Genomic DNA, 13,550 nt, shown 5'->3' on the forward strand with positions numbered 1-13,550 from the left:
AAGCATTAGAGCATTTTCCCTCAATTAGAATACATACTGATTTGCCTCTCCTTGTAATTACTTGTATTTTTTAGAGAGTTTCTGTTTCATACCATAAATTTACCTCTTACTAGGACTGTTTTTCCCAGGTAATAGTCCTCTGTCTTGTTAGACATGAGCCACTCACCTTATTGTGTCCGCAATTATTGTATAAATGGAACAGATTATATGGAACCATTTTGAATTGGATTTTAGGAGGAAAACATGTTTAATCTGTATTATTATTTCCTACTATAAACTTTCATAACAACAAGATAGACAAACCATTATTGAAAGGTTTTTTTTTTTTTTTTTTTTTCTTTGAGACAGAGCCTCACTCTAGTGCAGTGGTACAATCTCGGCTCACTGCAACCTCCACCTCCCGGGTTCAAGCAATTCTCCTGCCTCAGCCTCCCAAGTAACTGGGATTACAGGCACCCACCACCACACCCAGCTAATTTTTGTATTTTTAGTAGAGACAGCATTTTGCCAGGTTAGCCAGACAAGTGGTCTGCCCACCTCAGCCTCCCAAAGTGCTGATATTACAGGTGTGAGCCACCACACCCAGCCTGAAAGACATCTTAACAGAGTACCTTAAATGGGAGTCAGCTGATGATGAGTTGCTTAGATTGGTTCCTGAGTTGGCTATTTTGCACACCAGCCTGGGCAGCATGATGAGACCTTATGTCAAAAAACAGTTTTTACTAGTAGTTTCATTGTCTAATTGTTGATCTCAGCAGATTCTCTTCAGCTGTGTCACTCAGCAGTCAAAGATTATGGATTATGGAGTCATAAAACCTGCATTCAAATCTTGGGCTTGCTACTTGTGACATTAGATAAATTTTCTTATGACACTGTACCTCAAACTTCATGGGCTTATTCCTGATCTCATTTCTTAATAAGCTGTGTAACCTTGAGCCAAAGACATTCTCAGTGTGCCTTGGTTTCCTCTTGTATATAATGAGTATACTACCACTAGTATCTCCCTCATAGAATTGTGTATGTATTAAATGAGTGTATGTGCTGATAAGTAAAGTTGCTGAGAAAAAGGCTTGGCTTATAGTAAGTGAGATATAAGTGGAAAAAGCCAGGCCTATTTCCACTAGGCCTTTTTCCACTTCCTATTCCACTAGAGTATGAGTTTCATGAAGGTAGAGGAGGATTCTATCCATATTTGTTCACTGCTGTGTCCCCAGTGACTAGAATAGTGCCTGGCATGTGTTAGGCACACAGCAAATATTTATTGAAGAAATATACATCAGGGCTGGGCGCAGTGGCTCATGCTTGTAATCCCAGAACTTTGGGAGGCTGAGATGGGCGGATCACCTGAGGTGAGAAGTTCGAGACCAGCCTGACCAACATGGTGAGACCCCATCTCTACTAAAAAAAAAAAAAATACGAAAATTAGCTGGGCATGGTGACAGATGTCTGTAATCCCAGCAACTTGGTAGGCTGAGGCAGGAGAGTCACTTGAACCCAGGAGGCGGAGGTTGCAGTGAGCCAAAATTGCACCATTGGACTCCAGCCTGAACGATAGAGCAAGACTCTATCTCAAATTAAAAAAAGGAAAAAAAATATGCATCAGTTTTCTTGTCTGTGAAATGCGAATAATGAGAGTAATTACCTTATGTAGTGTTTATGAAAATTAAATGAAGTAATACATATGAAGAACATAAAATTACCTATTAACATCATCATTATTATAAAGGGCCTTAATCAATATTAGAGTCTAGATATTTGTTCTTCCCTTCCATGATGTAGCTACACTGTTTTTATAACTCATAATTTTGATCTTCAGAGTTTTTTCCCCTTGATTCCTGAGTCAAATCTTAACCATTAGTTTTTAGCCTAGTCAATTAATTTATTTCCTTACTTCCATAGATATATTATCATAAATCTCACTGCAGAAATAATGAAAATACTAACATTTAATCTTTCTTCTCATACTAGAAATATCTTTTTTTTTTTTTTTTTGAGACAGGGTCTTGCTTTGTTAACCAAGCTGGACTGCCGTGGCATGAACATGGCTCACTGCAACCTTGACTTCTCGAACCTAAGTGATTCCCCCACCTCAGCCCCCCAAGTAGCTGGGACCATAGCCATGCACTACCATGCCTGACTAATTTTTGTATTTTTTGTAGAGAATTTTCTTTCACCATGTTGCCCAGACTGGTCTTGAGCTCCTGAGATCAGGCAGTCCTCAAACTCCCAAAGTCCTGGGACTACAGGCCTGAGCTGACACATCCGGCTTGTAAATGTTTTTTGACCTCATCAACTTTTATGGAAGTTTTTAGTTGACCACCTGCTGAAGTATAACATCTGCTTTTCACTCTTGAAAACTGCTGAGTAAAAACAAAAAATATTTTTGAAAATGGAAATCACAAAAGCTTAAAATTTATTTGTACAATATTGACATAAAACTGGGGATGGAAGAAAAGATTATATACTTTGGATTTCACATTCATGTCAAAGGTAATATCCCAAGACTGTTAAATACCTTTATCAATTTGAAGTCAGTTTAAAAATATCAACTTCATGGATTTATCTCTCATAACTTAAATGCAAAGATACTACATTACAGCAAAAAAATAAAAATAAAGTAAAATAATTTAGGATTCTGAGAGTTGGTTTTAAATAAACCAAACCAAAATATATCCACAAATATTCCTATTTAGCGTAAAGACACTTGTATGCAAGGAATTAAGTCACAGTTAATTGATGTCAGTTGTGAAAACTAATGTCGTATCAATCTTCACAACTGGTAAATCCTCCTATTACCAAGAACAAGTGTATATCAAAAGGAAAGAGGTAAGTTCAGTCTGCCGCATGATTTATAACTTTTCCTGAGAAATTCCTGTCTCTCCCAGCAACTAGCCTTTTCTGAGTTGACTGGAAAACACTTAAATAGTGATGGAAGTAGCCATTTGTTTTTCTATTTCCTTTTAGCATACCCACCTCTGGGCCTTACTGCTTTTTTTCCCATTACTTCCCAGAGGGACTTACTTTCTCTTCCCTTCCCTTGGTTTTAGCCAGCAGTTTGCATTCTCCTCGTCATTAGCTACGTCAGTGGTCCCCAACATTTTTGGCAACAGGAAACAGTTTTGTGGAAGACAATTTTCCACAGACTAGAAGCAGGGGAGGTTTCCGGATGATTCAAGGGCATTACATGTACTGTGCACTTTATTTCTATTATTATTACATTGTTATATATAGTGAAATAATTTTACAACTCACCATAATGTAGAATCAGTGGGAGCCCTCAGCTTGTTTTTCTGTAACTAGACAATCCCAACCTGGGGGTGGTGGAAGACAGTGACAGATCATCAGGCATTAGATTCTCATGACGAGTGCGCAACCTAGATCCCTCACATGTACAGTTTAAAATAAGGTTTACTCCTGTGAGGCAGAACTCAGTTGGTAATGTGAGCAGTGGGGAGCAGCTGTAAATACAGATGAAGCTTTGCTCACTCACCTTCCACTGCTCACCTCCTACTGTATGGCCTGGGGTAGGTTGGAGACCCCTGGCTTACATCACTTGTAGCATAAAAAAGGAGAAGGCTGCTACAGGCGTAACCATGTTCCTGATGGAACTAAGCCATGATCTAGATACGACAGAGCTACTATGTAGCAACGTCTTTGAGTATTTACTTAAATGACCAAACCTCTATTGCAGAAATAAACTATTTCACATAATTAAAAATTTTGGTGATTTTTTTAAAAACAATTACAAAAAGTGATACATAAATGACACATAACTTTCTAGCCCTGTTAGAATTGATGGGACTTAAATACACATGTGGCTATTTAATATTAATATTTTTATTTTTAAAAAGAATATGGATTTAACATTGGTATATAGTTAGAATAATCACTATGGTTTTATAAATGTACTGTCAATATTTTATGTTGGACAAACTAATTTACTGTACAGTTAAAATCAAATTTATATTCTAGTTTTATTTAAGTTTATGCAGTATAAGAGATCTGTGATATGATGTACAGGGTACTGAACCTGAAATCAGGAACCCTGAGTTTGAGTCTTGCTCTTCCACTTTCTAGCTAAGCAAGTCATTTAGTATTGTTGAGTCTTTATTGACTTAGCTATAAAGAAGGGATAATTATGACATTCTTTCAGGATTGATGTAAGAATTAAGTGGCGTAATTACTATAATATGTTTTATAAACTCTAAAGTACAACATATCTACAAAAATGCCAGTACACATTTATCAAATAGGATACTATGATAGTATATGCAAGTTATATATGTTTATCTTTTCTTCAAAAAGGTGATTTTTATGTTTAATAGTGCCATATTTTTTCAAGGCCATATTTTACTTTTAGATGACTGTTTATTGCGTATATATGTGACTCACTTTTTCTCTGTCTTTGAATTAATGAGAAAGTTCTAAATAATTTGAAATACTGGATGATAATGATTCTGGAATTATACTTAGTTTTATGTAACAAAACTATGTAGTGGCCCATTACTTGAGAACTACATCCAAAACTACATATACTACTTGTATATTCTGATTTGGAGGAAGGACACTTTCAATCTTTTTTCAGTAATTTATTTTTATGTAAATTTTAAAATTCCTTAGGCGGTTACAGTACTTTGAATGGAACTAAGGAATAATAAATCAACCTATTAAAATATATAAGCTAGAAATACTATTTCAGTAATGTTATACATAGGAAAACAATTGAACATAAGAATATTTTCAAAAGTAGAATTCTAAATTTTCTCAATTATATCAGTATATTCCACAAGTTATTCAAGACTAGAAGTTTCTGGCCAGTATTATGGGTCTGTCTCTCTGGTACCACTGTGTCAACACTCTTTCCTTAAAGCTTTCTTCCCCTAAATAACATTATTTTCTTCCTTCTCTTTCATTCTTTCTACTCCACCTTGTGCCATTCTTCTATCACTCATCTGTACCTATAAGATCCTAGGAAAAAAATATCAAAAACCTTCCCAGGACAACTTTGTTCTGAAACTGCAAGAGAGAAGTGGTGGTCATGTAGAAGTAGACACATCTAGACTATTCCAGACTAACTTTTTCTTGGTTCATGAAACCAGGTAGACAAGGCAGGGCCAAGGCAACTCAGGCATAACCACTGATTCTGTTCTCAGCTCCCTATCCCCATGCAGTCTCTAGCAGAAACCCAAGAAATCTTTTTCCAAAATGACATTCAGCCATCATGGTGATGTCTCTGCGTGCCAAAAATGGAAGTTTTTCATGCATCCCCAGTCAATTTTTTTATTTTATTTTTGAGACATAGTCCCACTCTGTCACCGAGGCTGAAGTACAGTGGGAGCATCACCGCTCACTACAGCCTCAACTTCACAGGCTTATGCCTTCGTCATGCCCTAGCCTCCTGAGTAGCTGGGACCACAGGTGTATACTACCACACCTGGCTAATTTTTTATTTTTAATTTTTTCTAGAGATGAGGTCCCACTATGTTGCCCAGGCTAATCTCAAATCCCTAAACTCAACTGATCCTCCCACCTCAGCTTCCTAAAGTGCTGGGATTGCAGGCATGAGCCACCAAGCTCATCTTGCCAATTTATTTCTTTAAGATTCTTTGCTCAGTCCTTCTTCCTTGATACTTTCCTCCTGATCTGCAGTTAGGGATGCCTAATCAAAACTCAAATTTTTCTAACCAAGTAATTTAATCATTAGGAGAATCTGGTAAATTTCCCCATTTCTCCAATTACATTTAGATTTATATGGTAACAGCTGTTTCCTCTTAAATATATTTCTATATTTTTTACCCTTTAATCTAAATTTTCTCTTAAAGTATTTTATTACATTAGATTTATGTTTTTCAAACTTTTTCAAAAGTGAGAAACATATTTTACATTATAGCTCAATACATACATGTGCACACACATATAAACATGCATATTCATAAAACAATAATGCAATTGATGCACTAACCATATGGGCTGAACTCTGATATTGTATTTTGTTTTTAAAAACCTTAATCAAAACTTATTAATTATTTTCATGACTCACTTTTGACTCACAGTTCAAAAAACATTAGATGACTTTTAGTAAAATCCATGCAGTTTCTAAAATTCTATGATTCTGTTTATTCTTACAATGGAAATCTCATTTAGTGAAAGTTTCTAGTCTCTGAATAAAAGTAATATGATTTGAAAAAGTACTCATAGAGTTCTCTGATTTTATCAACATTATTTTGAAATGCTGATATTTGAGGAAGATAAATAACGAAAAGGAAATTGGACTAACAGAGAGTTGTAGGAACATTAATGAGAAAGGCCAAGTCTATCAGAAAAACAAAAGCAATAAATCTGGATGAGCCTAAGTCTAAACAACCAAAGTTTTTACTTTTTCTTACATGGAACTCTTATTTATACAGAAAGTTTCCTAATTTTAAGTGGGTTTAAAAGGAGTATTACTTGTGTGCATTGTTCATACCTTGTTCTAAATTGTGATGTGCAGTGGACAAAGTCCTTTTCATACCTAGAAGGCTCTACATAACCTGTGTCTTTCTCTGACTCTTATCTCTCTGTCCTTCATTCCTTCCCACTTACTCCAACTGCCCTGGCCTCTTTGCTGTTCCGTGGTCACACCAGGACATCACACCTTGGGGCCTTTGCACTAGAGTTTCTCTCTGCCTCAAACTTACTCTCTTCCTGGAATCTCTGACTAGCCACTACCTCAGGTTCTTCAAAGCTCTGTTGAAATGCCGTATTGTAGGTGAGAACCACCCTGAAAACTCTTTTTGAGTTGCAGAGTATCCCATACCCCTTAACTTTATTTTATTTGTATTCATCTCCTTTTTAGCACTATATAATTTACTAAGTTGTTGTGTCTCTCCCATGCAACTAAAATGTAAGCTCCATGAAAGCAAGGATTTTTTAGCTGCTTTGGTCACTGTTGCATCTTATCAACCTCTACCATGGTACCTAGCATATACTAGGAGCTCAATTAATATTAACTGAATGGGTATTTGAATCTTTCAACATATCAAGCAACTAGCTTGTACAGAAATAGTGTCTAGGAAGTATTTATTGAATAAATGAACCATTTTAGATTGTATAATTTACATTTTACATTGAAATCCCCTGTTACACGTGCCCAGTGATCATGTTTGACAGGGTTAGGACTGCTTAGTACCCTACCTTCCTACCTCCCTAGATTGGGAAACAGAGGTGGGATGACTTGTCTCAGGTTACAAAAAATAGGACAGTCATCTGACTCCTGGGGAAAAAAAAGAATTAAAGTTGCTTTAGGCTCCCTGATAGAGATGTGCAGTTTACACAATGCATCACGTAATGCCGCTTATAAACGACTTAGCTCTAGTTATGTTTGTGTTATTCCCAAATTTATGTTAAGAGGATGTTACTTTTTGCTTAGATGTTAAGCCTTACAATGTTGTCATTCTTAGCCACACTGGGTAGATTATTTAATTTAGAGAAAGAAGACAGTAAAAATTCCTAAAATTAAAGTAGATAGACATCATTATGCTTTTCAGTGTTGGTGTTTATCAGTTCTTGATTTCTTTAGTTCACTTTTTAACAAAGAGTAAAAGAGAAAGCTTTAATTGTAGATTTTCGTGGAAGTTGGTAAAAATTGAGGAGGCTTTGTGTCATGACTTGAAGAAAATTTCAATATTTTTTGCCTGTGCTTGAGGAGCGCTAAAAAAAAAAAAAAAGAAGAAAAAAAATGTGAACCTGAGGAAAGGGAAAGTGACTACCAAAAATTTACCTGTTCTGTTACTCATCTGAGATGATGCCTGACTTGCTGCATTTAATTAGTCACCACTCCCTGGCCTTAACCACGAGGAGGGAGGAGGAAACAGCGGGAGCTACTCGGAACAGCTGCCCGGGACCTGAGGCGCGCGCCCAGAGCCCCGAGCCCGCCGAGGTGCAGCCGCGCCGCCACCTCCCCCTCCGGTCGCTGATTGGCGGGGACCGCAGCATCAGCGGCATTTCCCTGCGCGGGGAGGGCAGCGAGACTCAGCAGCACCCTCCTCCAGGATTCTCGGCTCCCTCCCGGGCAAGACCTCCGACGTTCACAGCCAGCAGCCGCTCCGCCCGCCACTGCCTCCATCTCCTCCTCTTGACCCTTCTCCAATAAAGTGGAGGTCCCGGCGGCCAAAAGAGCCACGTCTCCTCCGGGCTGGGTCAGGGAGGCAGGGGCCAGAGTCTCAGGGTCCCGCGGCAACAACCTGGCTTCTGGCCGACTGGTCCCGGAACCGCTGCGGTCGCCGCGCCCCAGCCGCCAAGACGCCGCGTATCTTGTACCGCGGGAAAAGCGGGTCCTCATCCAAGATGGGCCGGCAGGGCTTGGGGGGTGCCGGCGCTGCCGGACGCTCCATGCAGCGTTCCCAGAGCCGGAGCAGCCTCTCTGCCTCCTTCGAGGCTCTGGCCGGCTACTTTCCCTGCATGAACTCCCTGGAGGAGGAAGAAGGAGGTGAGACACCCCTTCCCCCGTAGTTGGTGTCTCTATCTGTTTAGAAAGTCGTTGGCTGGAGGGTTGGCAGGGGCAGAGGGAACTCCACGTACCAGTGTCCCAGCCCCTCCGCGGTCCGGGACTGTGCCGGGGGGAGCGCCCCAGAGCGCATCAGCTGAGCAGAGAAGTTGTTTCTTGGTTATTTGGAGAGCTCCACAGGCGCCGACTTGAGAAAAGGCTCTCCTAGTGAAGTTGTATGAGAATGTAAACTGGTGGGAGGCAAAGCGGCGCCTCTTGGGTGCACCTCACTCTTTTTGTTTACTCTTCGCAGTCTGGGTGTTAGCATTTGGCCTGGAAGACAGAAATACTCGAAAACTAAACGGAAATGCAGCAGCAAAACTTTGAAACAGGAATTTCAGCCTATGAAAACCCCAAGATCCGGATGAGGGGAGGGGGTTTCACAGTGGACAGACAGGTGGAGGGTTGATGGTACCGAATGTGAGTTTGTGCTCAAGGCACAATCTCTGGTGTTTCAGCAATGCCATTGTAATTAAGCTAATGGAAAACACGAGGAGGACTCGCTGTTTTAAACTTTTCACCAGTTGGAGTCCATAAAGTTTTGAATAAAAGGACATGTATTTGCTTCATGAAGAACTTTCCAATAAGATTTAACAGCTAACACTGAAATACAATTTATAAATAAAAATGAGAATAGACTGGTAAATAGTAAGTAGTGCCCCAACATTTGAAATATATATTAATTTACGGATAAGCTAGTTGCAAACTGTGTTCATTTTTAGATGTATATCCAGAATTGGTTAGTTATCATGATATTAACTCTATTATTGTAAATAACAGGGTTGGTTTTGCTTCTATCCCATGACAATCAGTGACCTCTTACTAGGACATCTGTAGTGAGCCCTGATTTAAAAGAAACTGCCTGCTCTAAAAACAAATTGAAATAATTTTTTTCTGCTATTTTCCCTGATAAGGGAGGGGGAAAAGTAGAAGATGGAGGATTGGTAATACGTCTGCAAAGTTGTCTTCAAACTAATTTATTAGCTAGAGCTATCTAAATTTCTTCCAGCTTATTGTTGCAATATCAGTTGGATATAAATCAATACAGATTTAACAGTAGGGTACTTCCTTATATAAACATGACTTAATTTTCATGCTAGTCCTTTCCTGTTTTTGTTTGTACATTTACATTTCACTTGCTTCCTATAATTATTTAAAATTCTAGAAAATGTAAACAAGTCAAGAAATTAGTAAATTAAATTGAGTAAATGAATGATCGGAATTTCAGCTAAAACTTTTAGTACTTATTATTAGTCCGGCGCTGTTCTAAGCACTTGACGTGTATTCTTTTAGGCCCACAACCACCTTATGAAGCAGTATGTTTATTATCCTCATTTCCCAGATGAGAAGACTCAGACAGGGAGAGGTTCAGAAATTTGACCGGGGTCACCAAGGTGGTAGATAATAGAGCCAGCATTTGAACCCAGGCAGTCAGCAACACAATCTATTCATTCAGCTCCCAAGTTATACTAGATTATTATTTTCTTATATTTGGTCACATTCACATACCTAGTAAGTGATGAGGCTAGAATTTAAACACTTATGCCTGAAAATACATATTTAAATAAAACATAGGTTATTATGGATTCATTTCCCAAATTTTTATTTTTGCACTAAGTGTTTAGTCCTGAGTTTGCTTCAGATAAGATATCATCCTTTTTCTTTAAATTATAATGAAGATTGTTGGGTTTACAAAATATCATTTCAAAACCTTTTTGAGACAAGAAAAACGTATGTAAATGTGAAATTATTTCAAAATTTAAAGTACGTTTGCTTAACCATGGCTCACACAGACTAATCCCAAAGGAAATTCCTACATCTACACATGGAAATTGGAACAGATTTCTGTTCCATAGTATGGCTTGTTAAGTTGCCAAGACAAAATGTTTTATATGGGAAGCAGCGTTTTTAAAGTTAACCATACAGTTCTCTGCTCGTAACTAGAAAGGAGACACTCTCCATAAATTAGAAGTTTTTCCATTGGCTTACAGTCATTTGTACAGCCACAAGAAGAAATCTTAACTTTCTTCTTTGATTTTGCAATTCCCCTGACACCTTTGAAAGTCCTGGGATTTTGAAGATATTTCAACATACTCTGCAGGATTGTAAAAGTTAGAAATCATTGGCCTAAAACAGTGCTTCTCGGTTTTCTTTTTCTTTTTTTTGAGATACCCACACAGGATTCATGAAGGTCATGTGGATAACATACTCAGTATTATGTTACTATTATCATAACTGTGAGTCTCATTCTTATTTGTAAAGAAAGTAAATCCATCTCACCATGTGATTTTCACACTGGTTAAGAGCAACTTGTCTAAAGATCACTGATCTACTAACCAGTGTGATTTGACTAAATTAACCAATCAGTTCAGTAAGCCAGTCTGATTTTAAAGCTAGTCTTTTTTTTTTTAATTGTGTTTTCAGAAAGAGTGCAATAGCAAAATAATTTCAAATGTACCCTGTCTTCCAGTTCCATATTTACATTTTCTTCTTGTACAGCATATCTTGGCATTCCATTCTAAACAAAAAGTGCTGAGAAGTCTACAGAGAGATCATATTCTTTTTGTTCATCCACTCATTCATTCATTCAAAAATATTTATTGCGGATATTTGATAGGTTAGAAGCAATGAGTTTCTGAATTAGGTAGATATGCTCCCTTCCCTCTTAGAGCTTACAGCCTAATGGAGATAGGTTGACATTAATAGAAATAATTAGGTAATTATAACTGTGACAGGTGTCAGGAAGGTAAAGTACAGAGTGCAACAAGAGATTATAAGAAAGCCTAATTTAGGAGTTAGAGAAGGGTGCCCTCAGAAAGTGAGGGTTAAACATTGATTCAGGTGTCAATGATAACTCTCAGTTGCTCATGAACCAAGCCGGTATCAGCAGCGTCCCACACACCTTAGAAAAGACTTTTCCTGCAGCCCACAACTAGTAAGTGGTAGAGTTAAGATATAAACCCAAAATCTATCTTTGAAATTTCTAATCTAATTACTCTATGTTGCTTCTTCGTTGTTATATGACATTTCCTTTTAATATGCTATGGTCTTGAAGACCAAGTACAATAATAAAAGTTGCCACTTATTGGCCGGGCGCAGTGGCTCATGCCTGTAATCCCAGCACTTTGGGAGGCCAAGGCGGATGGATCACGAGGTCAGGAGATTGAGACCATCCTGGCCAACATGGTGAAACTCCGTCTCTATTAAAATACAAAAAATTCGCTGGGCGTGGTGGTGCGCACCTGTAGCCCCAGCTACTCAGGAGGCTCAGGCAGAGGCTTGAACCTGAGAGGCAGAAGTTGCAGTGAGCCAAGATCATGCCACTGCACTCTAGCCTGGCGGCAGAGCAAGACTATGCCTGAAAAAAAAAAAAAAAGAAAGAAAGTTACCATGTATTGTGCACTTTCTACGTGCCACATTCCTTTAATTTCATGGTAATTCTTCAAGGATGTTACTTTTTCCCTCATTTTACACATGTGAAAAGTAAAACTAAGGAAAGCTAAACAACTTGTCCACAGATCATAAATCTCAATGAAGCTGACTTCAGTGAGGATGAAAGGGACATTCCCATAAACAAAATAAAGATTGCTGATGGTATTTGTGGGTTTGGTTTTGGTTTTTGGTTTTTTTTTTTTTTTTTTTTTTTTTTTTTTTTTTTTTTTTTTTTTTTTTTTGTATATTCCAGATAGATGTTCTCCTAATCTCTCCGGCTGTTTTTTGTTTTCTGGGTTTTTTTTTAAGTGAAAGTAGTAATAGTACCTTACATGTTATTTAACAGTTTATAAATTATGCTTACTTATCTTATCATTGAACCCTTTGAGATAAGAATTATTTTCACTATATAAACTACTTGGCCTCAACTCTGAGTCCACCTCCCTACTTAGGATATTACTATGTGTAGAGTTTTCAAACATTAGAGACAATTATAAGAAAGAAGGAACTATTTCAAGGAAATGTTACCATTCCTAACAAGAGAAGAAACCCCACAACTTCTCACCCGTAGATCAAAGGTCAAATGATTATGGCCCTATAAAGTAGGAAAATGGCACATTTTCTAATACCTGGGAAATCTGGTTTCCCAGAACCTATCTTAATGTTACATGTGGCTCTGGGTTGGTGATTCTTATTTGATTATGTCCATATGTGATGAATTTGGCCTGCCTGATTTTATGGTCTGCCACCTTTGGTTAAAATATAGTTTGGCAATCATACAGAAGAGATCCTATCAACTTAATACTGTAAAACTGAAGTAATTAACTCATCAAACTTATGTCACATGCCACTAGCTTAAAAATAAATTATAGGAAAACCATCTAAGAAACAAGAACAGCTTTAAAATCACCAGAAAACTGAGGAAAGAGTCTTTGCATGTGATAGTGAAGCTGTAAGGAATTAAAATAAAATTGACTAAATAGACTGGAATAAAAAGACCTATTTAACTCTGCCTCACTCTTTAAGAGGTTATTCACCTAGCAAGAAGAGTATAAAGAGACATATCTTGTTCTAATCTTCGTGTATAGTAAATAATATACTTTATTCTTAATAATCAGTCCCATTTGATTAAAATAGTTTAGAACTTTGCCCTTACTGCATTAGAATAAAAAAATTATTCATACATTTAAATGTAATCCTCTTAAAGTACAAACATCATACCTGGCACAGTGGTATTCAGTGTCTATTAATAATCAACAGTATATAGTTCTACCATTCTTTTCACACTAAATATCAGTATAACTGATTGTCATCCATCCATTATATTTATTCTGTTTAAAAATATAACATGTGATAGGGACTTTTTTAATTGCAGTGATCATACCTTTCACACATCTTCATGAAGCAGCCTTGTAAGCAGGACTTGGATAGACAGTTATAGGTTACTATGGATCTTTTTATAGGAAATATTATTTTTTTCTAGATTATGATTATGTCTAATAAATCATTCCATAAATGAATTCATGCCATATTCAATAATAGCACAATATTTTATATTAGATTTACATTATAACAGACAAAGTGAAGCAAAAGA

At 37.4% G+C, this 13,550-nt stretch overlaps 1 protein-coding gene across 50 annotated transcripts in view; it reads left to right on the forward strand.

The window, feature by feature from the left end:
• The window catches only part of RIMS2 (regulating synaptic membrane exocytosis 2), a 688,984-nt gene that overhangs the window by 650,231 nt on the left and 25,203 nt on the right, over positions 1-13,550 (forward strand). The window contains exon 1 of one of the 50 annotated variants that reach the window (XM_017528965.2): positions 8,000-8,467. The exons of the other annotated variants lie outside the window; for them this stretch is intronic. Coding sequence (XP_017384454.1) covers positions 8,326-8,467 — 142 coding nt within the window. The 5' untranslated portion in view covers positions 8,000-8,325. Of the gene's footprint in view, positions 1-7,999; positions 8,468-13,550 lie in introns of those variants that run through there. 50 annotated transcript variants of the gene reach the window in all.

The sequence above is a fragment of the Cebus imitator genome, unplaced genomic scaffold, assembly GCF_001604975.1.
Source record: "Cebus imitator isolate Cc_AM_T3 unplaced genomic scaffold, Cebus_imitator-1.0 Scaffold56, whole genome shotgun sequence".
In the NCBI taxonomy this organism is placed as follows: domain Eukaryota; kingdom Metazoa; phylum Chordata; class Mammalia; order Primates; family Cebidae; genus Cebus; species Cebus imitator.